The sequence below is a fragment of the Siniperca chuatsi genome, linkage group LG2 (genome assembly GCF_020085105.1).
Source record: "Siniperca chuatsi isolate FFG_IHB_CAS linkage group LG2, ASM2008510v1, whole genome shotgun sequence".
NCBI classification, from domain to species: Eukaryota; Metazoa; Chordata; class Actinopteri; order Centrarchiformes; family Sinipercidae; genus Siniperca; species Siniperca chuatsi.
Window position 1 is genome coordinate 7341921 of NC_058043.1, and position 18846 is coordinate 7360766.

General features: G+C 40.4%; 1 protein-coding gene across 1 annotated transcript in view; it reads left to right on the plus strand.

The window, feature by feature from the left end:
• The first annotated feature begins 235 nt into the window (after window positions 1-235).
• Window positions 236-18846, plus strand: part of LOC122887554 (arf-GAP with SH3 domain, ANK repeat and PH domain-containing protein 2-like) — a 28785-nt gene continuing 10174 nt past the window's right edge. The window contains 20 exon segments of the mRNA XM_044220877.1: window positions 236-1218; window positions 4446-4518; window positions 4600-4745; window positions 5360-5434; window positions 5741-5790; window positions 8439-8568; window positions 8750-8835; window positions 8930-9005; window positions 9973-10053; window positions 10138-10235; window positions 10343-10412; window positions 12714-12801; window positions 13910-13958; window positions 14074-14246; window positions 15813-15946; window positions 17045-17136; window positions 17259-17445; window positions 17989-18074; window positions 18163-18278; window positions 18708-18775. Coding sequence (XP_044076812.1) covers window positions 1093-1218; window positions 4446-4518; window positions 4600-4745; window positions 5360-5434; window positions 5741-5790; window positions 8439-8568; window positions 8750-8835; window positions 8930-9005; window positions 9973-10053; window positions 10138-10235; window positions 10343-10412; window positions 12714-12801; window positions 13910-13958; window positions 14074-14246; window positions 15813-15946; window positions 17045-17136; window positions 17259-17445; window positions 17989-18074; window positions 18163-18278; window positions 18708-18775 — 2004 coding nt within the window. The 5' untranslated portion in view covers window positions 236-1092.

An 18846-nucleotide genomic window follows, 5' to 3' on the forward strand; every position in this document is an offset into this window, starting at 1 on the left:
CATTACACCTGCTAAACGTCAGCATTTTAGTATTGTCATTGTGAGCATGTTAGCATTAGCATTTAGCTCGAAGCACTGGGCCTACAGCCTCACAGAGCATGGTTGTCCACTCTCAGTCTTTAACAATATAATTCATTCAGAGTCTCTTAATAAAACCTTAATTTTCAGATTACAGTACTTTCATGGTTTTTATTTTATTTTCTTTTTATGAAACGAATAAACAAATTAAGGTGGTCTGGGGGAAAAAAACAAAATTGCAGTTCAAAACCTGTTTAAACTCACTTCCAGTAGGTTTGACATGAATTAAACAGACACTGGTGTAACGGGGTTTACTGTCCACCTCTGTGCTCGGTCAGCAGTGCGCGCTGCCGCGGCACAGAGCCCCGCCGCCGTGCCGCGTGAACGCGCCTCTCCATGCGGTTTGATTAAAGAAGGAAAAGCAGAAAGAAATCAGCTGATGGCGAAAAGACATGAGGCCGTCCCTGGAGAGGAGAGCAGAGACCGGTTTGAATCTCTCATCTGAACCCGGTCCCGGTGTCCGGGGGGTCCGGTTCTCGGCTCAGCTGCTCCGCTCTTTGTCAGCCGGTTCACACACACAGAGACTCGGGCGGGTTTGTGTCTCTGAATGAAGCCGCTTTACCGGAGAGACACTCGTTGGTTTTAACACGTTAATGACCGGGGAGTGTTTTAATCTCTCGGGTCTCTGTGGAATCTGCGCTGTTAGGATTTATTTCCTGCAGGATTTAATCACCTTTTGTTTGAAGCAAGAAGCGGCTGATGCTGCGGTTCATAGTGAAGTCACACTGACGGAGGAATCACCGGATCAGATCTTTAATTATCGTTTTTATCAGCCTGTTAATGCTAATACTTCTTCACGGGACTGCGTGAGTGAGGAAGCAGCGCTGATGGGATTATTTCACCTTTGCATGGCGTTTTTTTATAATTATTCTTAATATTATTTTATTATTTATCATAATTGGCTCTGGGGCTTTACGTTTCCTCGGTCTTTTGTGTGTAATTGATCCGTCAGTCCTGGACTCTGTTAGACTGCTCCCGGTTCTGTCCCGGTCCTGTCCCGGATTGAGCAGCACCATGCCGGAGTGCGTCTCGGTGCCCGAGTTCTTGCAGGAGGTTCTGGAGGACTGGAGCTCCCCCACCACCTCCTCCTTCACCTCCAAGATGATCAGCTGCAGGAACACTGTCTACCTGCTGGAGGAGGTCAGTATCGACAGAGGGGGTGGTAGTAGTCTGCAGGCTAGTAGTAGTAGTAGTAGTAGTAGTAGTAGTGGTGGTGGACTGGAAATGTCTATTATCTGGGAGGTTTCATCAGCCTGATGAATGAGATGAACCATGCTTTGTTTATTCTTCTCTACAGTCAGGGCCGGACTGAACTACTTGGGGGCCCGGGGCAAAAATTAGCTGCTGCACCCGTATTAAGCTCCCCTTCTATCAGTAGTAGTAGTTGCCAGCATTTTCTACCCTGTCTTCTTCAAGAAATTACATTCATATTCTTCTAATTTACAACAGCAAATGCACGATTAAAGAAATGTTCTTCCGCGACATGATGATGTATCTCCAAAATGTTCACTGACAACGAACAGTTGCAGTCAAACGTTTACACTCCTGAAGACAAAAGCATGATCAAGGTTTTTATGGCTCAAACAGTTTCCGCATCTAAACCTATAACCACATGCAGGACTCTAGACTTGAATCAGAATCAGCTCTATTGGCCATGTGCACACATACAAGCTCACCAAATTAAACAAACGTTAGATTGAGATCCGGTCTCTGGAGACCTCAACACCCCAACACCCGGACCTCTGATCTACGACTTCTGTGAGGCACAAGAACGAAGCACTTTGTGGACTGAAAGAAACGCTGCCAGTGAACATAATTCAAAAATATAAGTTGGCATTTTAGCGATACTAAGGTATCCCAGCACCCCTACATGTGGAGGAAGATTTTTGTCACCCAGGAAATAAACAGTAACAATATGAACATATTTCTCAAATATTATAGACACACCAGCTGCAATTTAAAATTAATAAATAATAACCCACCATTTTCATGAAGCAGCTTGTGGAAATTAAATGATCTGCCCTTTGCATCTTGCACAAAGTCAGTCAAAAAAATTATACCTTTTTTTGTCAACCTCATTGTGTAGGCTACTCATGACATGTCTGAAGTGCATCTCCTGCAGCCTCTAACACGTTAAGATGAGCTCTTATAAATATCACCAGAGATCGATGTTGTTTCCTAAGTAAGGAAAGCTAATAAAATGCTTTTCCTCACAGGTCTAAAAGCTGGACAAATTTTGTATGACTCTGAGAATTTTTTCACCAGTAAGACCTGATTTCCTACTTTGAGACACTTGATGGCTCATTTTTGCCTCGGGGGGGGCTCCTCTTGGGTCAATCCGGCCCTGCCAGAGTCCACGTCGACGTCTTGTTTTGTCCGACCAACAGTCCAACAATGAGTCGATTATCAAACTAGTTCAGTCCATCTACAAATCAATCAGTTTGTGTAGCTGTGAAGTTGTTCTGCTGCTGTATGATGTCTGTTTCTGTCTGTTTGTGTGTGTGTGTGTGTGTGTGTGTGTGTTTGGATGTGGGGCCCTTCAAACCAGCGGGCAGCAAACCCCCTAAACACACACACACACACACACACACACACGAACACACACACACACACACACGAACACACTGTTAGAGGTTAGGGGAGTCGATGACCCAGAGACTTCAGTTGCTTGACTGGCCTGAAAAACAGACTCAAACTGCCCCCTCCCCCGCTCACTTTTTACCCCCCAACAGAGTTGGCATATGTAACCACGGCAACAGATTAATCCTCATTAGTATTCATTGTTATTGTTATGTAATTTATATACAGAATGCAAAACATGCGAAACCACATCGCTTAGGTCCACTTTGCCTCAATGTAGAGTTACTTGTTCTAGACGAAAGCAGCAAATGTCTCACTTTATTCTTGATATAAAATTAGTGATTATGAGCAAATGTTGTCAGACCGTGCAGAGGTGTGTGTGATCATCTGAATCAGTTGTTCCCTTCAAATACTGTTTGAATTGCAAAGTTTCTCTTTTTTGACGTTTCCAAGCTGAAAATGCTACATGAAATTCAGCTAAACCGAACTGTTTTATTGAAACTTCCACAAGTGGCCAGTCTAAAGATAAAAATAAATAAATAAATAAAGATACAGCATGGGGAGATTTAAAAATGATTTAATTTTACCTGATGGTCAAATAAACAACTGCAGTACACAAAGTAGAGTAGTAGGTACAGGATCACGTGAATGTAATTCATAGAGACACACAAACCCCAACTCTACTGTAACCATGTCAGCATGGTTGATTGATTATCAACTATCGTTCTTGAAGTTCAATTTTTTGGGGTGAAATTATACCATTAATGTCTGTTTCATCTTATTTCACTGAGCACCTGTGGCTCCATAAAATATCTGTTCAATTGTAATCAGTCTGTTACGTTTCTGTTTCATTAATTTGACTTAACTAAGCAAGGTACATTTTCTGTTGTACTGAAAAGTTCAATACAAAAAATGCAAATGTATAATCTGTTTTTAATTCTAATCCAGTTTAGGAATTGTTTAACCTGCCATTACATTTATGTACCACTGGCGTTTTGTCGGTCCTCAAGAAATTGATCAGATCAGATCAGATCCTATGTGTAGAAATAAGCACGGCTGATAAATTAAGCCCCTGATGTTTGAAAGTGGAGCGGGCAATACGGATAAAATCCTCTCATTATATCTGAATACAGCAAATTTTCTGTAAATTTATTGAGAAACTGTTTATGGATAAAATGCCCAGAGAGGAATGTCTGTTTTTGTTTAATCCAGTAAATTAAATGCCTAATAAATCAAAATAATTCTTAATTGATAAGAAAAGCACAGGTGTAAATAATAAAATGAATGATGGCTGAGTTCCACTTCGCTGCTTTAGTTTCAGGGTCCTGTTATTGTTCATGCTGTCACACTGTCATGACTTACTGGGACACTTGAATATCACAGAGCCATCGTTAATGTTATTAGTAACAAAATCAAAATATCAGCTGTGAAAAAGGTCTGATACACCCATAAATAATAGCGACAGAGATCTGAGTATAAACTGTGCAGCAAAATCTCAAAGGATAGAGATTTATATCTTCTCTTCTCTTATTATTGGACTGAGCTTTAATTTAAAACGGCAACGTCCGACTTGGTTCATGTGGAGATTTAGATGACGAGACTCGCACAGGAATGTAGCTGTCTGTTGTCCGAGAACAAAGCTCGTCCTGTGTGCGTGTGTGTGTGTTGAGTCAGCAGGTGAATTAGTGCCTCTACACACACACACACACACACACATTCAGCAGATTCACAAACATCTCTGAGGTTTGAATGTCTGAACTGTTAAATGTGTGTATGTGTGGGTTCAGGTTCTGGACAGTGACCGGTTGGTGTTGCAGAAGATGAAGAAAGCTGCTAAAGCCAAATACACATCAGGACAAGGTACACACACACACACACAGCCACACACACAGAAACACACACGTTACTTCCTGTACTAACACTACTACTTCTTTATGTCAGACCACGTGTCTCACCTGGAGCAGTACATTCATTCGATGGAGAAGCTGTCCGTCAACTGTCACTCAAATGGAGAGACGGAGGTTGGCTCTGCCTTCTGCCGACTGGCAGAATTTTCTAAAGAGCTCCTCTCTCCCATGAAGAACCTGGTAAGTCATCAGTGACAGCAGTACGACGTCACAGAGGTCACAACACCTGATAACAGCCACTGCCTCCAGTTAGTCTGAAGCTGGTTTAGAGCATCGAATATAAACCCTGTGATTAGTGCTTAACTGGTCTTACCAAACCTCCATTGAAAAAACATCAATTAATTAACTAGATTAACTAGTCCATTCCAAACTCCATTGAGAAACCCTCTATTTTAAAAAATATGATTGACTTGAAACTGGTCCATTCCAAACTCCACTGAGAAGCTCTCTAATTAAGAAGCTATGATTAGTTTTTACCTGATCCATTAAACACTCAATTGGGAAAACCTCTGATTTAAAAAAAACAGCTGGATGTGGTTATTTGTCTCCACATCACCCATTACCATCACTGAACGTACAACATGCTGCGTGTTGCCCTTCACTATACTTCATATTTTTATTTCTGTTGACAGTGGAAGTTACTTTAATAGTATTTTTCAGGCAGATGTGCAACATTTTTTTTATAATAAAAATCCTCATCATCTTACTGTTGCTCACATTAAGCAGTACGGTAAAGTATTACCCATGATGCCTTTCAACAGACGACCTGTATGTGTGTGTGTTTGTGTGTGCAGTTAAAGAGCATGCTCCACAACATCAACTTCTTCCTGGACACTCTGGTTAAAGGAGACCTGAGGGAGGTGAAGGGGGTGAGGACTTCATCTTTACTTACTGCTTTCATATCACCTGGATGATACAAATAAACTGTGACAGACCTCAGGTCAGACTGGATGGACTGATAAACATTTCATCACAGTTATTATTATCATATTTGCTCCTCGTGGCCTCAGGATGGCATTGTCTTTCACCTGACTGTTGGATCTGTGTGTTTACGTTCTGTCATGAAGCTCACTGAGAGTCCAGAAGAAGAAAGAGTTCATCCTTCGGAGCAGGAATGTGTTAATGTTAAAGTTAATGACAATACTTAAAGTGGATCTATGTCTTTCTCTTTGTAGGATCTGAAGAAGCCTTTTGACAGAGCATGGAGGGACTATGAGAGCAGATTGTGAGTGATGATCACACTGAATTAACTCTTATCTTAAGTACACTGAGAGTGTTTACATGCACACATCAGGTTTTTGGAGTATCCTGGTTATGTGTGTGTGTGTAAATATCATCATTATGGTTTCAGAAACTAGGATAAGTGTCTATGTCTTGTCTATGTTTTGAGAAACACGTCTGCCGGAGTACTCTGATAGAAATCTGGATACTTCCTCTACTTGAGTTTTGAGTGCTCGAGTAGTAGTAGTAGTTAAAACAAGACGTGATAATAACAGATGTAAGGATGAGCTTCATGGTGAAATGAAAGTATAACATGTCCACACATCAACCAGCTCGGTGCTCATACTGGTGCTTCAACAGACATTGAGACAGGATGAGATCTGGAGCACACAGTTACAGTAAGAGCTTTTTAATAAGGTAATTATCATTTCAACATGAGGCATGTTTTCATCAGGATTAAAAACAAAAATAAAGAAAGATCTGGGGCCAGTTTAGGATTCATTTTAATTGTAAACAGCTCTTTCTCAGATTGGGAGGTTTGTTCCACAGAACAGTTGGATAGAAGGATTCTTGGAAATTGAACCATTGCAAAAGCATGCAGCGTCTATTTTATGTGAGAGAATTCATGCAGCTGCATCTCCTTCAATGGGAACTGCAGTGGGAAGAGGAGCAGCTGGGCTCACAAATATCTGAAATGCCTCGGCAGTAAGAAATTGGTCGGGTTCATTCCTTATCAATATGCAGCAGTGGGGCTACTGAAATTGTAAAGTACTTCACAGGTTAAGAATAGTTTGAGATGCTGGCACCCGCAGCTGTATGTTTTATTGAGCCAGAGGCCGGAGGATTTTTTTCGCCGGGGTTTTTAAAAACCCTTTCAAATGTATGTGGCACAGTTATTGATCCTGACCCTTTGACAGCCATATTCAGGGTGGTCCCTGGGGACTTTAAAAATCACTGCTAACCAAGCTGTAGTTGTGGCTGTCTCTCTACACTGCTCGCTTAACCAAGGATTTTTCTCAAATGGAAAAAGACTGCACCACCATTTCATAAACACAGTCTGGAGGCTGTAATGGCACATCTTAAACCTGAACAGCTTAAGCACACTTATCTTGGGTTAACCAGAACGTTTCATAAGATCTGGCAACCTTTTCTACTCTATTTTTTTTTAAACTAGAGAAATCTCCATTACTGTGTATGATTTTACAATGTCCAGTTTCCATTTTTGTTATTATCTATGTATTCATGGGACAGCTGTAGGCTAGAGTTGATGTTGGATTATGTGGTAAGTGAGTCTGTGTGAACAGTTTGTTTACTGATTCATACTGTGAAAATTCAATAAATAATAAATGAATAAAAAGCTCTTACTATAACCGTGTACTCCCGATCCTATAACAAGTAACTTAAACTGTCATTGTTAATACAGTAGAGGTTGAATATGTTCTGGACACTATTGGTGTACGTACATGTGCCGAGTACACAACAATCAGTCGCTGAGTCTACAAACAACAACTACAAATTTATGGTTTAATCTCCACCGGACTTGAGTAAAACCACTTCCTGATCATGGAAGGAAAGAGTATAAGATTCACAAGAGACGTGATGTGATTATGTAGTCCTGTGTGATGTCAGGATAGTTTAATATTTCTCTACAGATATCACTGAGCAGCATATGACTGTTGGTCAGTGATACTGATATTTAGCAGCCTGACTGTCAGTGGTGGAAGAAGTTTTCAGATCATTTACAATCAAGTAAAAGTACTAATACAACAATTTAACATTACCAGTAAAATTTCTTATTCAAAATCCTATTTAAGTAAAAGTACAGAAGTATTATCAGTAAAATGTACTTAAAGCATCAAAGTACTTGTGACTGGCATCAATGTGTAAGCAGCCGTATATCGCACTCCTCAAAGCCACCAGACTCCATTGACAAATTAGTAATTTTACATTGCAGATCATCGTAACATCAAAACACTTCATTCAAACTCGACAGAACAAAATAAAACTCACCAAAACCGTATTTGTTTTCTATCCAACAATCACCGACTCTGGTTTGATTGATAATAAATCCTTAGTCCAGTGGTTCCCAACCTAGGGGTCGGGCTTCTCCAAAGGGTCACAAGATAAATCTGAGGGGTCGTGAGAGGATTAATGGGGCAGGAAAAAAGAAAAAACAAAGTTTTAATTTTTTTTTTTTGGGACTTTTGACGGAATATTTGCTTTGTTTTGTGAAATATCAGATAATTTTACCTCTTTGGGCTTCAAGTTATTTAAATGAAACTATCTGAAAAGTTTAAAGGGAATTGTCTCTATGGTGGATCTGCGAGGAACTCATAGACATCTGAAATGCGACAAGCCCCAACTACTCACTACTTTTTTGTAAGAGGTCACAAGCCAAAAATGTTGGAAATGTGTTGTAATTTTTAAGCTTATTTTTAATGTAAAATCTGAAAAGTAACTAGTAACAATAGCTGACAGATAAATGTAAAAAGTAAAAAGTAGCATTAATTAGAAATAGTAAAGTAATGTACAAGCATTGTTGGTGGAGACGGGTTACAAATAAATAAAGACAGCTGATAAAACTCACAGGTAGTTTGTCTGGTTGGAGTATTTGTAATTAGTGGATTCAAATAAAACTGTGTGTGTGCGCAGTAAGCAGGTGGAGAAGGAGAAGAGGGAGTTAGCTCGTCAGTATGGGATGGTGAGGAGCGAGGTGAGCGGAGGAGAGATTGCTGAGGAACTCGAGAAGGAGAGACGCTCCTTCCAACTGAGCATGTGTGAGGTCAGTGACTCCTCCTTCTTCTGTGACCCCTGCCCCCCCGTTCATTCACCTTAACCTCCTCGGTTTTCTCCTACTCTTCTCCTTCTTTTTTCTGTTCTTACTGCTCCTCCTGCTCCTCCTCACACTTCTTCACCTCAACATGTGCAGCCCTCCTTCTGTCCAACAAATCTCTCTCTCTCAGTATCTGATTAAGGTCAACGAGATAAAGACGAAGCGAGGAGTCGACCTGCTGCAGAACCTCATCAAACACTACCACAGCCACAACAAGTAAGAACACACACGCATGAACAAGCCAACATGCAGTAAAGGGACATGGTTGTATTTACTGTGTGTGTGTGTGCGTGTGTGTGTGTGTGTGTAGTTTCCTGCAGGAGTGTGTTTCCACCACTCAGAGGTTGAAGCAGTACATGGAGGAGCTGAATGGAGTCCTGGCGACGGTACGACAACAAGGAACAGCAGTACACTTTGATATTGTGGCTGTGATGAACACTGCAGCCTCTGGGGGGCGCTAACAGACTGCCGGTGTTGTGTTTTGGTAGATTTTTTTTTTTTCTGCAGTCAAAGTACATTAAAGTATGTTAGCTTAATTTGACTATTGATGATTTGACACAATCATCAAGATGGTCTGCAGCTGTTGTCAGAGCAACAAGTCCTTAACCTCAAACCTGCAAAAGTAGAGGCTCATTCACAGGAGCTTTTAGGGTGAAACCCCAAATATTAATTCATTTTCAGATACAAATGACTCCCTTTCTTAGAGGTATGATGATTTTAGATGAGAACATGTAGGAGAGAGAAACTGTAACAATCTGTTGGTGTAATTATCATTTTAATTTTCACAATAAAGAGTTAAATACCCATATATGATAAAATACTCAACAAAATATAATAGGTACCCTTAAAAACAAACCAACCCAAAACAAATAAAAAATAAATTTCTGACTGTGGACAAATGGAACCAGAAAACATGGATGCAAGACTTTATGATAAGAAGTGATGTACACATTAATGCATCAATAATTATAATTCAATAATAGACATTATTCTGCATAATGAGTAGTTTAACTTTTTGAACTTTAAGTGTATTTTGATGCCAATACTTTTTTAATGCAGGACTTCTACTTGTAACAGAGTATTTCTACAATGTGATATTACTACTTTTACTTAAGTAAAAGATCTGAGTACTTCTTCCCTACTTAACCTATCATATGAGAGATTATCATAGTTCCGACTCAACACATGTTGAGCGCACTGTTAATCTAACATTTAAAAAAAAAACTGTGAATAACCACATTAGCTGGATGAGAATTAACAGGGTCATTTTAGCCTGATAACAGTATGTTAGCCTGGATTAGTTGAGCCACATGGGAAGAAAAGGGCTTCAGGTGAGCTGATGTGTGTCTGCAGGTGAAGCAGCGTCAGGAGGAGGAGAAGAAGCAGCTTGTGTCTCTCAGAGATCAGCTGAGGCCGGTCGTCCACACAGACCAGGTCAGAGACACAGACACTCACACTAACTACTACATTATAATACTGTTCAACAGGTAATTAATGTGTGTGTGTGTGTGTGTGTAGGACTCTTTACCTAAGCAGGTGTACAGTATGCATCAGCTGCTGGGTGACAAACAGTACGGGACAGAAAGAACAGGATTCCTCTACAAGAAGAGCGACGGGTAAAAGACAAAAAAACAAAACACCTCAACATACACACTGAAACGCGGACCATCAGTAGTAGTAATATTAGTAGTACGACTAAAACTGTGTCTGTTTTGTGTTTCAGGTTGAGAAAAATGTGGCAGAAGAGGAAATGTTCAGTTCACAACTGTTACCTGACCATCGCACACGCTACTGTGAGCTCACCTGTGTTTGTGTGTGATTAGCTGTAACCGCTGACCTTTAAATTTAAAGTTATAATCCTTAAAGTCCCTTTTTTCGTTGTCAAAAATAATGTCAGCATGTTTTTAAATGTACTGTTAATAGTTTTCTGTTAGTAAGAGGAAGGAAAAAGGTCTTTGGGGAAATATCAGAGAGGGTAGCGTGTCGGTGTCTGTGCTTGATTGACACCAGCTGCCGTTGATCAATACACTTTAGTGAACGAGACAAAGTAAACAAACTTGTGCTGTAGCCTACATGTCATGGGCAGACAGCGTGTTGTTAGTGGTATTAAAGATTAAGGACCACACCAGCATCTAACCAGACCAAAGTGACATTTGTAGGGACGTTTACGTAAGGGATAATGCCCGATGAGGTGTCCATGCGCGTCGGACGGTTCTGGCCTTCGCGTCGTTCAAGAATTCCTGATTATTGACATCTTAAAGGGCATTATCCCGCTTACACCATGGTCACTTGCCAAAGGAAAAAAAACAAGACAATTAATTTATATTTTCATGCATTTTGCAAATGTTTCACAAGCCATAACTGTGTTTCCTACGGAGCCCCCTAAAGGTCATGGCGAGAATTATTTTGAGGACTACTTTTTCGTTCCCTCGCAATACTTTTCTCTTCCATTCCTTCTGAGCCGTATGTCTAATTGTAGTGGAAGGTAGTGTGGAGATTCTCAGGTTAATGCATTTAGCATTGTTTATGGACACCTCACCTTCTGACGTCCAGACGTTATCAGATAGAACATCATCAAATCTCTCGGTAGGAGCTGTATGAACAAGGAACATCAATTATTGCTCCACACTTACAACAACAGGCCCTCTACCAAAACCTGTTTCAGCATTAAAGGTTACTTTAATTTGTTTTGTGCAGAAACACTTGAAGCTGTCCAGCTTGCGTTGGTCTGCATTCCTGATGTGTCTCTGCAAGTAGTTCAATGGCTCTTTCTGTGACAGAACCACAGACTCTGTTTGCAGCATTTCAGTCGCCTTCTTGTTTGTTGCTTTTTTTGACTCATACAAATACAGCACATTAGCTTTTATGAGGTAGATTCAACTGCACATCTGTAATTCTGCCTCTGGAGTTGTCTCCTCTTCCTCAGTGAAACCCCTCTGGGTTAAAGTACTGTAAGAGTGCAGTAACCGACAGCATCCTGCAGATTACTGTACTGCTTTCACTACTTACATAACCATGCATACCTATTGAACAGTAGCACTATATCAGCATACCTAATGCCCAGTTCAAAGTAAAACTCAATGAGCTGATATACTGGGGCGTTGCGCTGGGAGCAGCTGAGCGGAAATAGACAAATGGCTCTGAAGGAATGGAAGAAGAAAAGTATTGCGAGGTAACACAAAAGTGTTGCGAGAGAACGCAAGTAGTCTCAAAAGGCTTCTCGCCGTGACCTTTAGGGGCTCCGTAGTTTCCCTGGTAACACCTGAGGATTTGACTAATACCTAACACTCATTACCATCCTATAAAGTTCTTATGCAATAGAAACGTTCACTCCTACAGTAAATAGGACAAACCTTAGATACGACAAAGGGAGATATTTATAGTCCGCTCAGCTATGAGCCAGAAAGCTAATGTTATTCTAGCAAGATTCAAAGTCAATAACATTGTGTGCGGTTGACAAACAGTAAATATAATTTGCTGTAGAAATACAAAGTTAGTCAACATTCCTTGGAAAGAAGCGAAGAATGACAAGAGAACAACGAGGAGTCTTTTGGTGTCCATGTTGCCGTTGCTTAGCAGTGATGTTCTCACGACTTACCACTTGAACGGCAAGCATATCGTGTACACAACTTCCCATGTCGTCACCAAACAAAGTAGCTGCTCAACAAGTGTTTGTGTAGCATTAACGACACTGGCTGTTATCACTACGGGTGTTGCCAAATCAAGTTTAAGGTCAGACATATTTGATCTGTTCCTGTGATCGTCTTTATTCTCTTTTGTTGGTAACAGCTTTGAAAAGTGTTGTTGAAAAGTTTAATGGCAGAATCTCCAACATTACTTCCAACATTTTTAGTCTTTTGGTTTTTAGGCTTTTATTGTTTTCTCATATTTTAATTAATGTTTTGTCTATATTTGATATGCATTCGTCTCTAATAGTTTTACTATTTATTTTTGTTCACTTATTACTCTTACTAGTTTGTCAGTCACCTGTAAAGCACTCTAACCTGCAATAACCTGAATGAAAGGTGTTTATACAAATAAAGATTGGTTTGTTTGATTGATTGATACTGATCACCCCCTCTTCTCTCTCTCAGCCTAATAAACCTCCTACCAGACTCAACCTGCTCACCTGTCAGGTTAAACCCAGTGTGGAGGACAAGAAATGCTTCGACCTCATCTCTCGTAAGACGCACGCACACACACACACACACACACACAGGAACATGATACAGATACAAACTAATTAAACTAAAGTATGAAAACTATATACAATACATTACATCTAAAATATTGATCTATATATATATTGTATTTTTGCATATTAAATATAATAAAGCATAATGTCAGTCAAGCATAACGTACACATAAGCATAAATATAATAACAAATAACTATATGATATATAATATTAGTTTGTGATATAAAACACATGTAATTGTGTTGTACGTAAACGATAATATCCGTAGTAAGTAAGTAAGTTTGTACGTTCCATGATTGTAATGGATGACACGGGGGATTATAACCACCTGCGTTACAATCATGGGACATACAAACTTGGAGGGTGTTTTCCTGCATAGACCACGGCAACTTGCCAACAAAATGCCATATTCGTCGTTCATTTACTCATACCTATAACTAATTTAGATCTCGCTTTTCAATTTTAAACATAAAATATGGTTCCTGAGCCTCAGAATTGCTGCCGTTTGCGTTGCTAGGTAACATCTAACTAAACAGGAAGTGGTTCACAAGGTTGAGCCAAGAGTTTTTTTTTTGTTTTTTTTTAATCCCAACAAGTTTTGTTATCCTCTTACCTGTGACTTCGGTCGTGTTTCCTCTCCAGTGCAGCACGTCCCTCAGACTCAAGCTACCGGCTTCACCACAGCTAACGTTATTTTTAAAGTTGTTTCTCTCTTCCGACCTTTAGTTGATTTGGACGTCCAGATTCACGCAAATATCAAACACATTTCAGATTACATTCGCGGGCTTCTGACTGAGCAGCTATTTTATCTTTTTTTTGTTGGTGGTGGTTACTAAATAACATCCGCTCAAAGGCCTTTAGCCTTACTGTTGCCGTCTTTACCTACAGTTTTATACTTGTGCATTCATTTAGAAATGCAGACAAACATGTACATCATAGGTGTCCAGTTATACTGTCTGGCTCCTAAAAGTTAATCCACACCTTCCAGCCAATCAGAATCCAGAATTTTCAGTGGCCATGGTAGAAATGCACATAACAATTATATGTGGTAATATATAATTGTGTAATATATAACAGACACTTTGTCCTCCAGATAATCGGACCTACCACTTCCTGGCTGAAGATGAAGCTGAGTGTGTGGCGTGAGTCAAAAATAAACTATTCTGAGGAGCTGTTGATAAAGTCTGATACTGGTATCATCATGTATTTATTTACTGAATGTGTTTTGTGTGTATCTGTGTGTGTGTGTGTGTTCAGATGGATCTCGGTGCTCAGTAACAGTAAGCAGGAGGCTCTGAGCGTGGCTCTGGACGGGGGGAGGAGAGGGGGAGGAGGTGGGGAGAGCAGCATGGAGGATCTGACCCGAGCCATCACTGATGACATCAGACGGATGCCAGGAAACAACAACTGCTGTGACTGTGGAGCTCCAGGTAGTCTCTGTCTATTCATCAATCAATCAATCAATGAATGCATCTTGTCTGCTTTCTCACCTCATCTCCACCCTCCTTTAACTAAACATGGATGTTCAGCTCCAGAAACTCTTAATTTAAGCAGGTTGTGTCATTAGCCAGGTTTCCATCCAAATGTAGCACAGATTTGAACAGAATTTCGAGAAAATCGTCAAAAGAAAATGCGAATGAATGTGCGTTTCCATCCACTGCCTTTTTATACGATTATTACGTTGGTTCGTCGAGATAAACAGCTGGTGGCGCTAATTCAGTCGAGAGCCATTAAACCATCGCAGAAGAAGAGGGCGCAACAAGATGATGTAATTAAAAGAGCGCCAGTCAAACTTCAGATGGTGAAAAGCGATGTGGTAAACATGATGGAAATATGGCATTTATGTATGTTTCATGTATTAATTTGAGGAGCGTTACAGTCTCATCGCTCCATACAGATCTGATGTTTTCATCTGCCTGCCACATTTTGCTTTTATTGATAAACCAACTTTTCCACCTCAGCCAAGCCTAAAAACTTTTTTGCGGCATTTCGAGATTTTTTCGGCGTTTCCATTCAGGTTTTTTTATGCGTTAATTGAAAATGCGCATAAAGGAGCAGTGTGTAGGATTTAGTGGCATCTAGCGTTGAAAGTGCAGTTTGCAACCATGTGAATACCGTTAGTCTCACCCTCCCGTTCCAAGCGTGTAGGAGAAACTTCGGTGGCCGTGAAAACCTGTGAAAAACGCAAACGGTCCTATCTAGTGTTTGGTTTGTCCATTCAGGGCTACTGTAGAAACATGGTGGTGCAACATGGCAGCCTCCATGGAAGCGGACCCACTCCCTATGTAGATAAAAACGGCTCATTCTAAGGTAACGAAAATGATTCTTATTTTCAGATGATTACACACTAATGAAAACATACTTATAAATATTATATTCCATTTCTGCCAATAGCTCCTCATAAATGTTACACACTGGACCTTTAAAACAGGTAGATGAAAACTCACTTTTTGAGATGAAGATCTTTTTTTTTTTTTTAAGAGAGGCCTGAGAACAAAAACATTTACAGTTAAGACGACCAACAAACAAGCGACAAATACAATAAATAAAAAACATCAGATATAGAATTGGAAAAATGAAAAATCTGCAACAGTTTTGATGATTGTTTGTCATTTCTAAATTAAAACTCAAAAATTCCCTTTTTCCAGCTTCTCAGATGTGAGTATTTCTGTTTTTCTTACGCTTCTATGATAGTAAACCTAGTAAACCCAAATATCTGTTGGTCATAAAAAGCAGTCTGAAGACGTCACTTTGGGCTCTGGGAAACTGTGATGGACATTTTTCATTATTTTCTCACATCTTATAAACCAAAATGATTAATTGAGTAAATAATTGGCAGATTATTAGATAATGAACATAATCATTAGTCGCAGCACTAATTAGATAACATTTTTTCTATCTCTACTTTTGATTCTGCTCTCAGTGAAACTCATCTAATGGATACGACAATAAATAATAAACTTCAATTCTCTCTCTCTCTCTCTCTCTCTCTGTAGATCCTGGATGGCTCTCGACCAATCTGGGTATCCTGACCTGTATCGAGTGTTCAGGGATCCACAGGGAGATGGGGGTCCACGTCTCCAGGATCCAGTCTCTGAGTCTGGACAGTCTGGGGACCTCAGACCTGCTGGTAGGTCTGGCCTGTTAGCTAACGAGCTAATACTATCTGCAGTCCATCCTGTAGGGTTGAGGGTGGGTTGAGTTCGGAACATAGACTGTATAAAAAGATGGACGACGCGTCTCCACTTCCTCTCACTGTACAAAAATGAAGCCAAAATATTCCGGATACAGGAGCTGCCATCTTGCTCTGGTGAGCCAGAGTCTGCGCAGTAGTGATTGGGGTTGGAGCTGCGGTATCGAGGTCCCGCCCATACACCCGGTTGAATCAGTCGCGAGCAGGGCTCAGCTGTCAATCATGACGTGAAACCCGCTTTTTATAGCATCAAATAACTAATTTAAACCAAACTTATCTGAAAAACGAACACTTCAACATACATCATCGTGATACTAACTACCTAAAATGACAGAAACCAACTTTGGGGAAAAATTTATTTGATGTGTACTTAGAATGTGTTTTTAGTTTGGCTTTATGACCTATACTGCAGCCAGCCACCGGAGGGCGATCGAGATGTTTAGCTTCACTTTTGGGGAGCTGTCATGTCGTCCATCTTTATATACAGTCTATGGTTAGGTCAGAGTTCAAATCTCACAACCCCATAATTGTCAGGTTTAAGCTGCAGATAAAATCAGTTTTCTAAACACCGTCAATTTTAGTTTCTAATCACCGTTAGTGGTGCACATTAGAGAATTTAAAGCTCTGTCATTGGATGTTTCTTACTGAAATGCACCTTGGGAGTCATAGTTTACATCTCATCTTACATTTTTTATGTCCACAAAACAAGATATTTTCTGATATAACACAGTTCATCTTTCGTACTGATGGTTCAACTAGGAGAGTTTCATGTCAATCCAAGTTGTTGAAGTGCTATCATATAGTTATGAATCACCTAAAATTGTCTATGGTGAAACTGAATGGGACCCCTGGTTCCAGTTCACTAAACCAGCTAACTACAGGATGGATTGGTGTTGAATTAGCTTGTTAGCTAATGAGATGACCTCAAATATACTTTTTCACGTGACTCTAACTTTGTTTTCTAATTGAATTTCCTGCTGTATCTACTAGAGTGCAGGTAGTGAGAAAATTCTGTCTTCTCTCTCTCTCTCCCAGTTGGCTAGAAATGTTGGTAACTCTGGTTTTAATGAAATACTGGAGGCAAACCTCCTGAGTCCGTCACTGAAGCCCTCCCAACACAGCCACATGTAAGACACACACACACACACACACACACACACACACATACACACACACAGGTGTATGTTCTTCTGGTTAAAAATTGTTTTCATTTTAATGAATTTGATACTGTGTGTGTGTGTGTGTGCAGGGCGGAGCGTAAAGACTTCATCCTATCAAAGTATCAGGACGTTCATTTTGTGAGGCGGAGCCACAGCTCATCTGCAGCGCTGCGACTCAGCCTGCAGGAGGCGACCAAGAGCTGCGACATCTACAGTCTGATCCAGCTGCACGCTCAGAGGACGGACCTGAGCCAGCCACTGCACACACACATACAGGTATACACACAGGTACATGCACATACAGGTATACACATACAGGTATACACACAGGTACACAAACATACAAGTATACACACAGGTACACGCACATACAGGTATACACATACAGGTATACACACAGGTACACAAACATACAAGTATACACACAGGTACACGCACATACAGGTATACACATAGGTACATGCACATACAGGTATACACACAGGTATACACACAGGTACACAAACATACAGGTATACACACAGGTACACGCACATACAAGTATACACACAGGTATACGCACATACAGGTATACACACAGGTACACACACACACACACAGAGGTACACACTACACACACAGGTACACACACATACAATTATACCCATACAGGTACACACAGGTACACACACACACACACACACACATACAGGTATACACACATACAGTTATACCCATTCAGATACACATACAGGTATACACATGTACAGCTATACATGTACACACACACACACATACACCAGTAAACAAACAGGTAAACTCCTGTTTCCATGCCAACAGGAGAAAGGGGAGACGGCGCTCCATCTAGCCGTCCTATTGGCTGACAGGACGTCTCTGCACATCCTGGACTTCCTTGCTCAGAACTGGTCAGTCTGCTCTGACAACATTTGTGTGTGTGTGTTAGTATGTGCACACCTGTGTGTTTACCTGCGTGTTTTTTTTTTTTTTCTTCAGCTCTAATGTGGACGTGCAGACGTCAGCAGGAAACACAGCGCTGCACTACAGCTGTCTGCACAACAAGAGCGACTGTGTGAGACTGCTGCTGAGAGCCCGGGCCAACACACACATCAGTAATACACACACACAACCACACACACATATATACACACACACACACACACACTGTACACACACAGGACCCTCATTACACATCCCCACACACTAACCTCATTTGTAAACTGTATTTTGAGGACCCCAAAACAAGTTTTAACTCTCAAACAGCCAAAATTCCTCACTTTCTAAACCAAGTTCAAACCCCAAAATATTTTTTGGAAACTCTCAAACATTTTGTAAAGTCAAGATATTCTTAGAAAGTAGGGACATTTTTGGAAAGTGAGGAAATTTTTGTCAGTGAAGACATTTTTTTGAAAGTTACTTTTCAAAAATATCGTCACTACAAATGTAGAAGTACACAAACTTTTCCTGTGGATGATTATGATGACAGAGAACATTATATATATATTATATTATTAACATTGTAACTGTTTGTGTGTGAACAGAGAACGAGTTAGGAGAGACCCCTCTGGACGTGAGCCGCAGGTTGAAGCACAGCCACTGTGAGGCGCTGGTGAGGTCATAGTTGAACTTCTCTACATGCGACTGTTGATCAATGTCAATGTTACACTTACTGTACCTGTG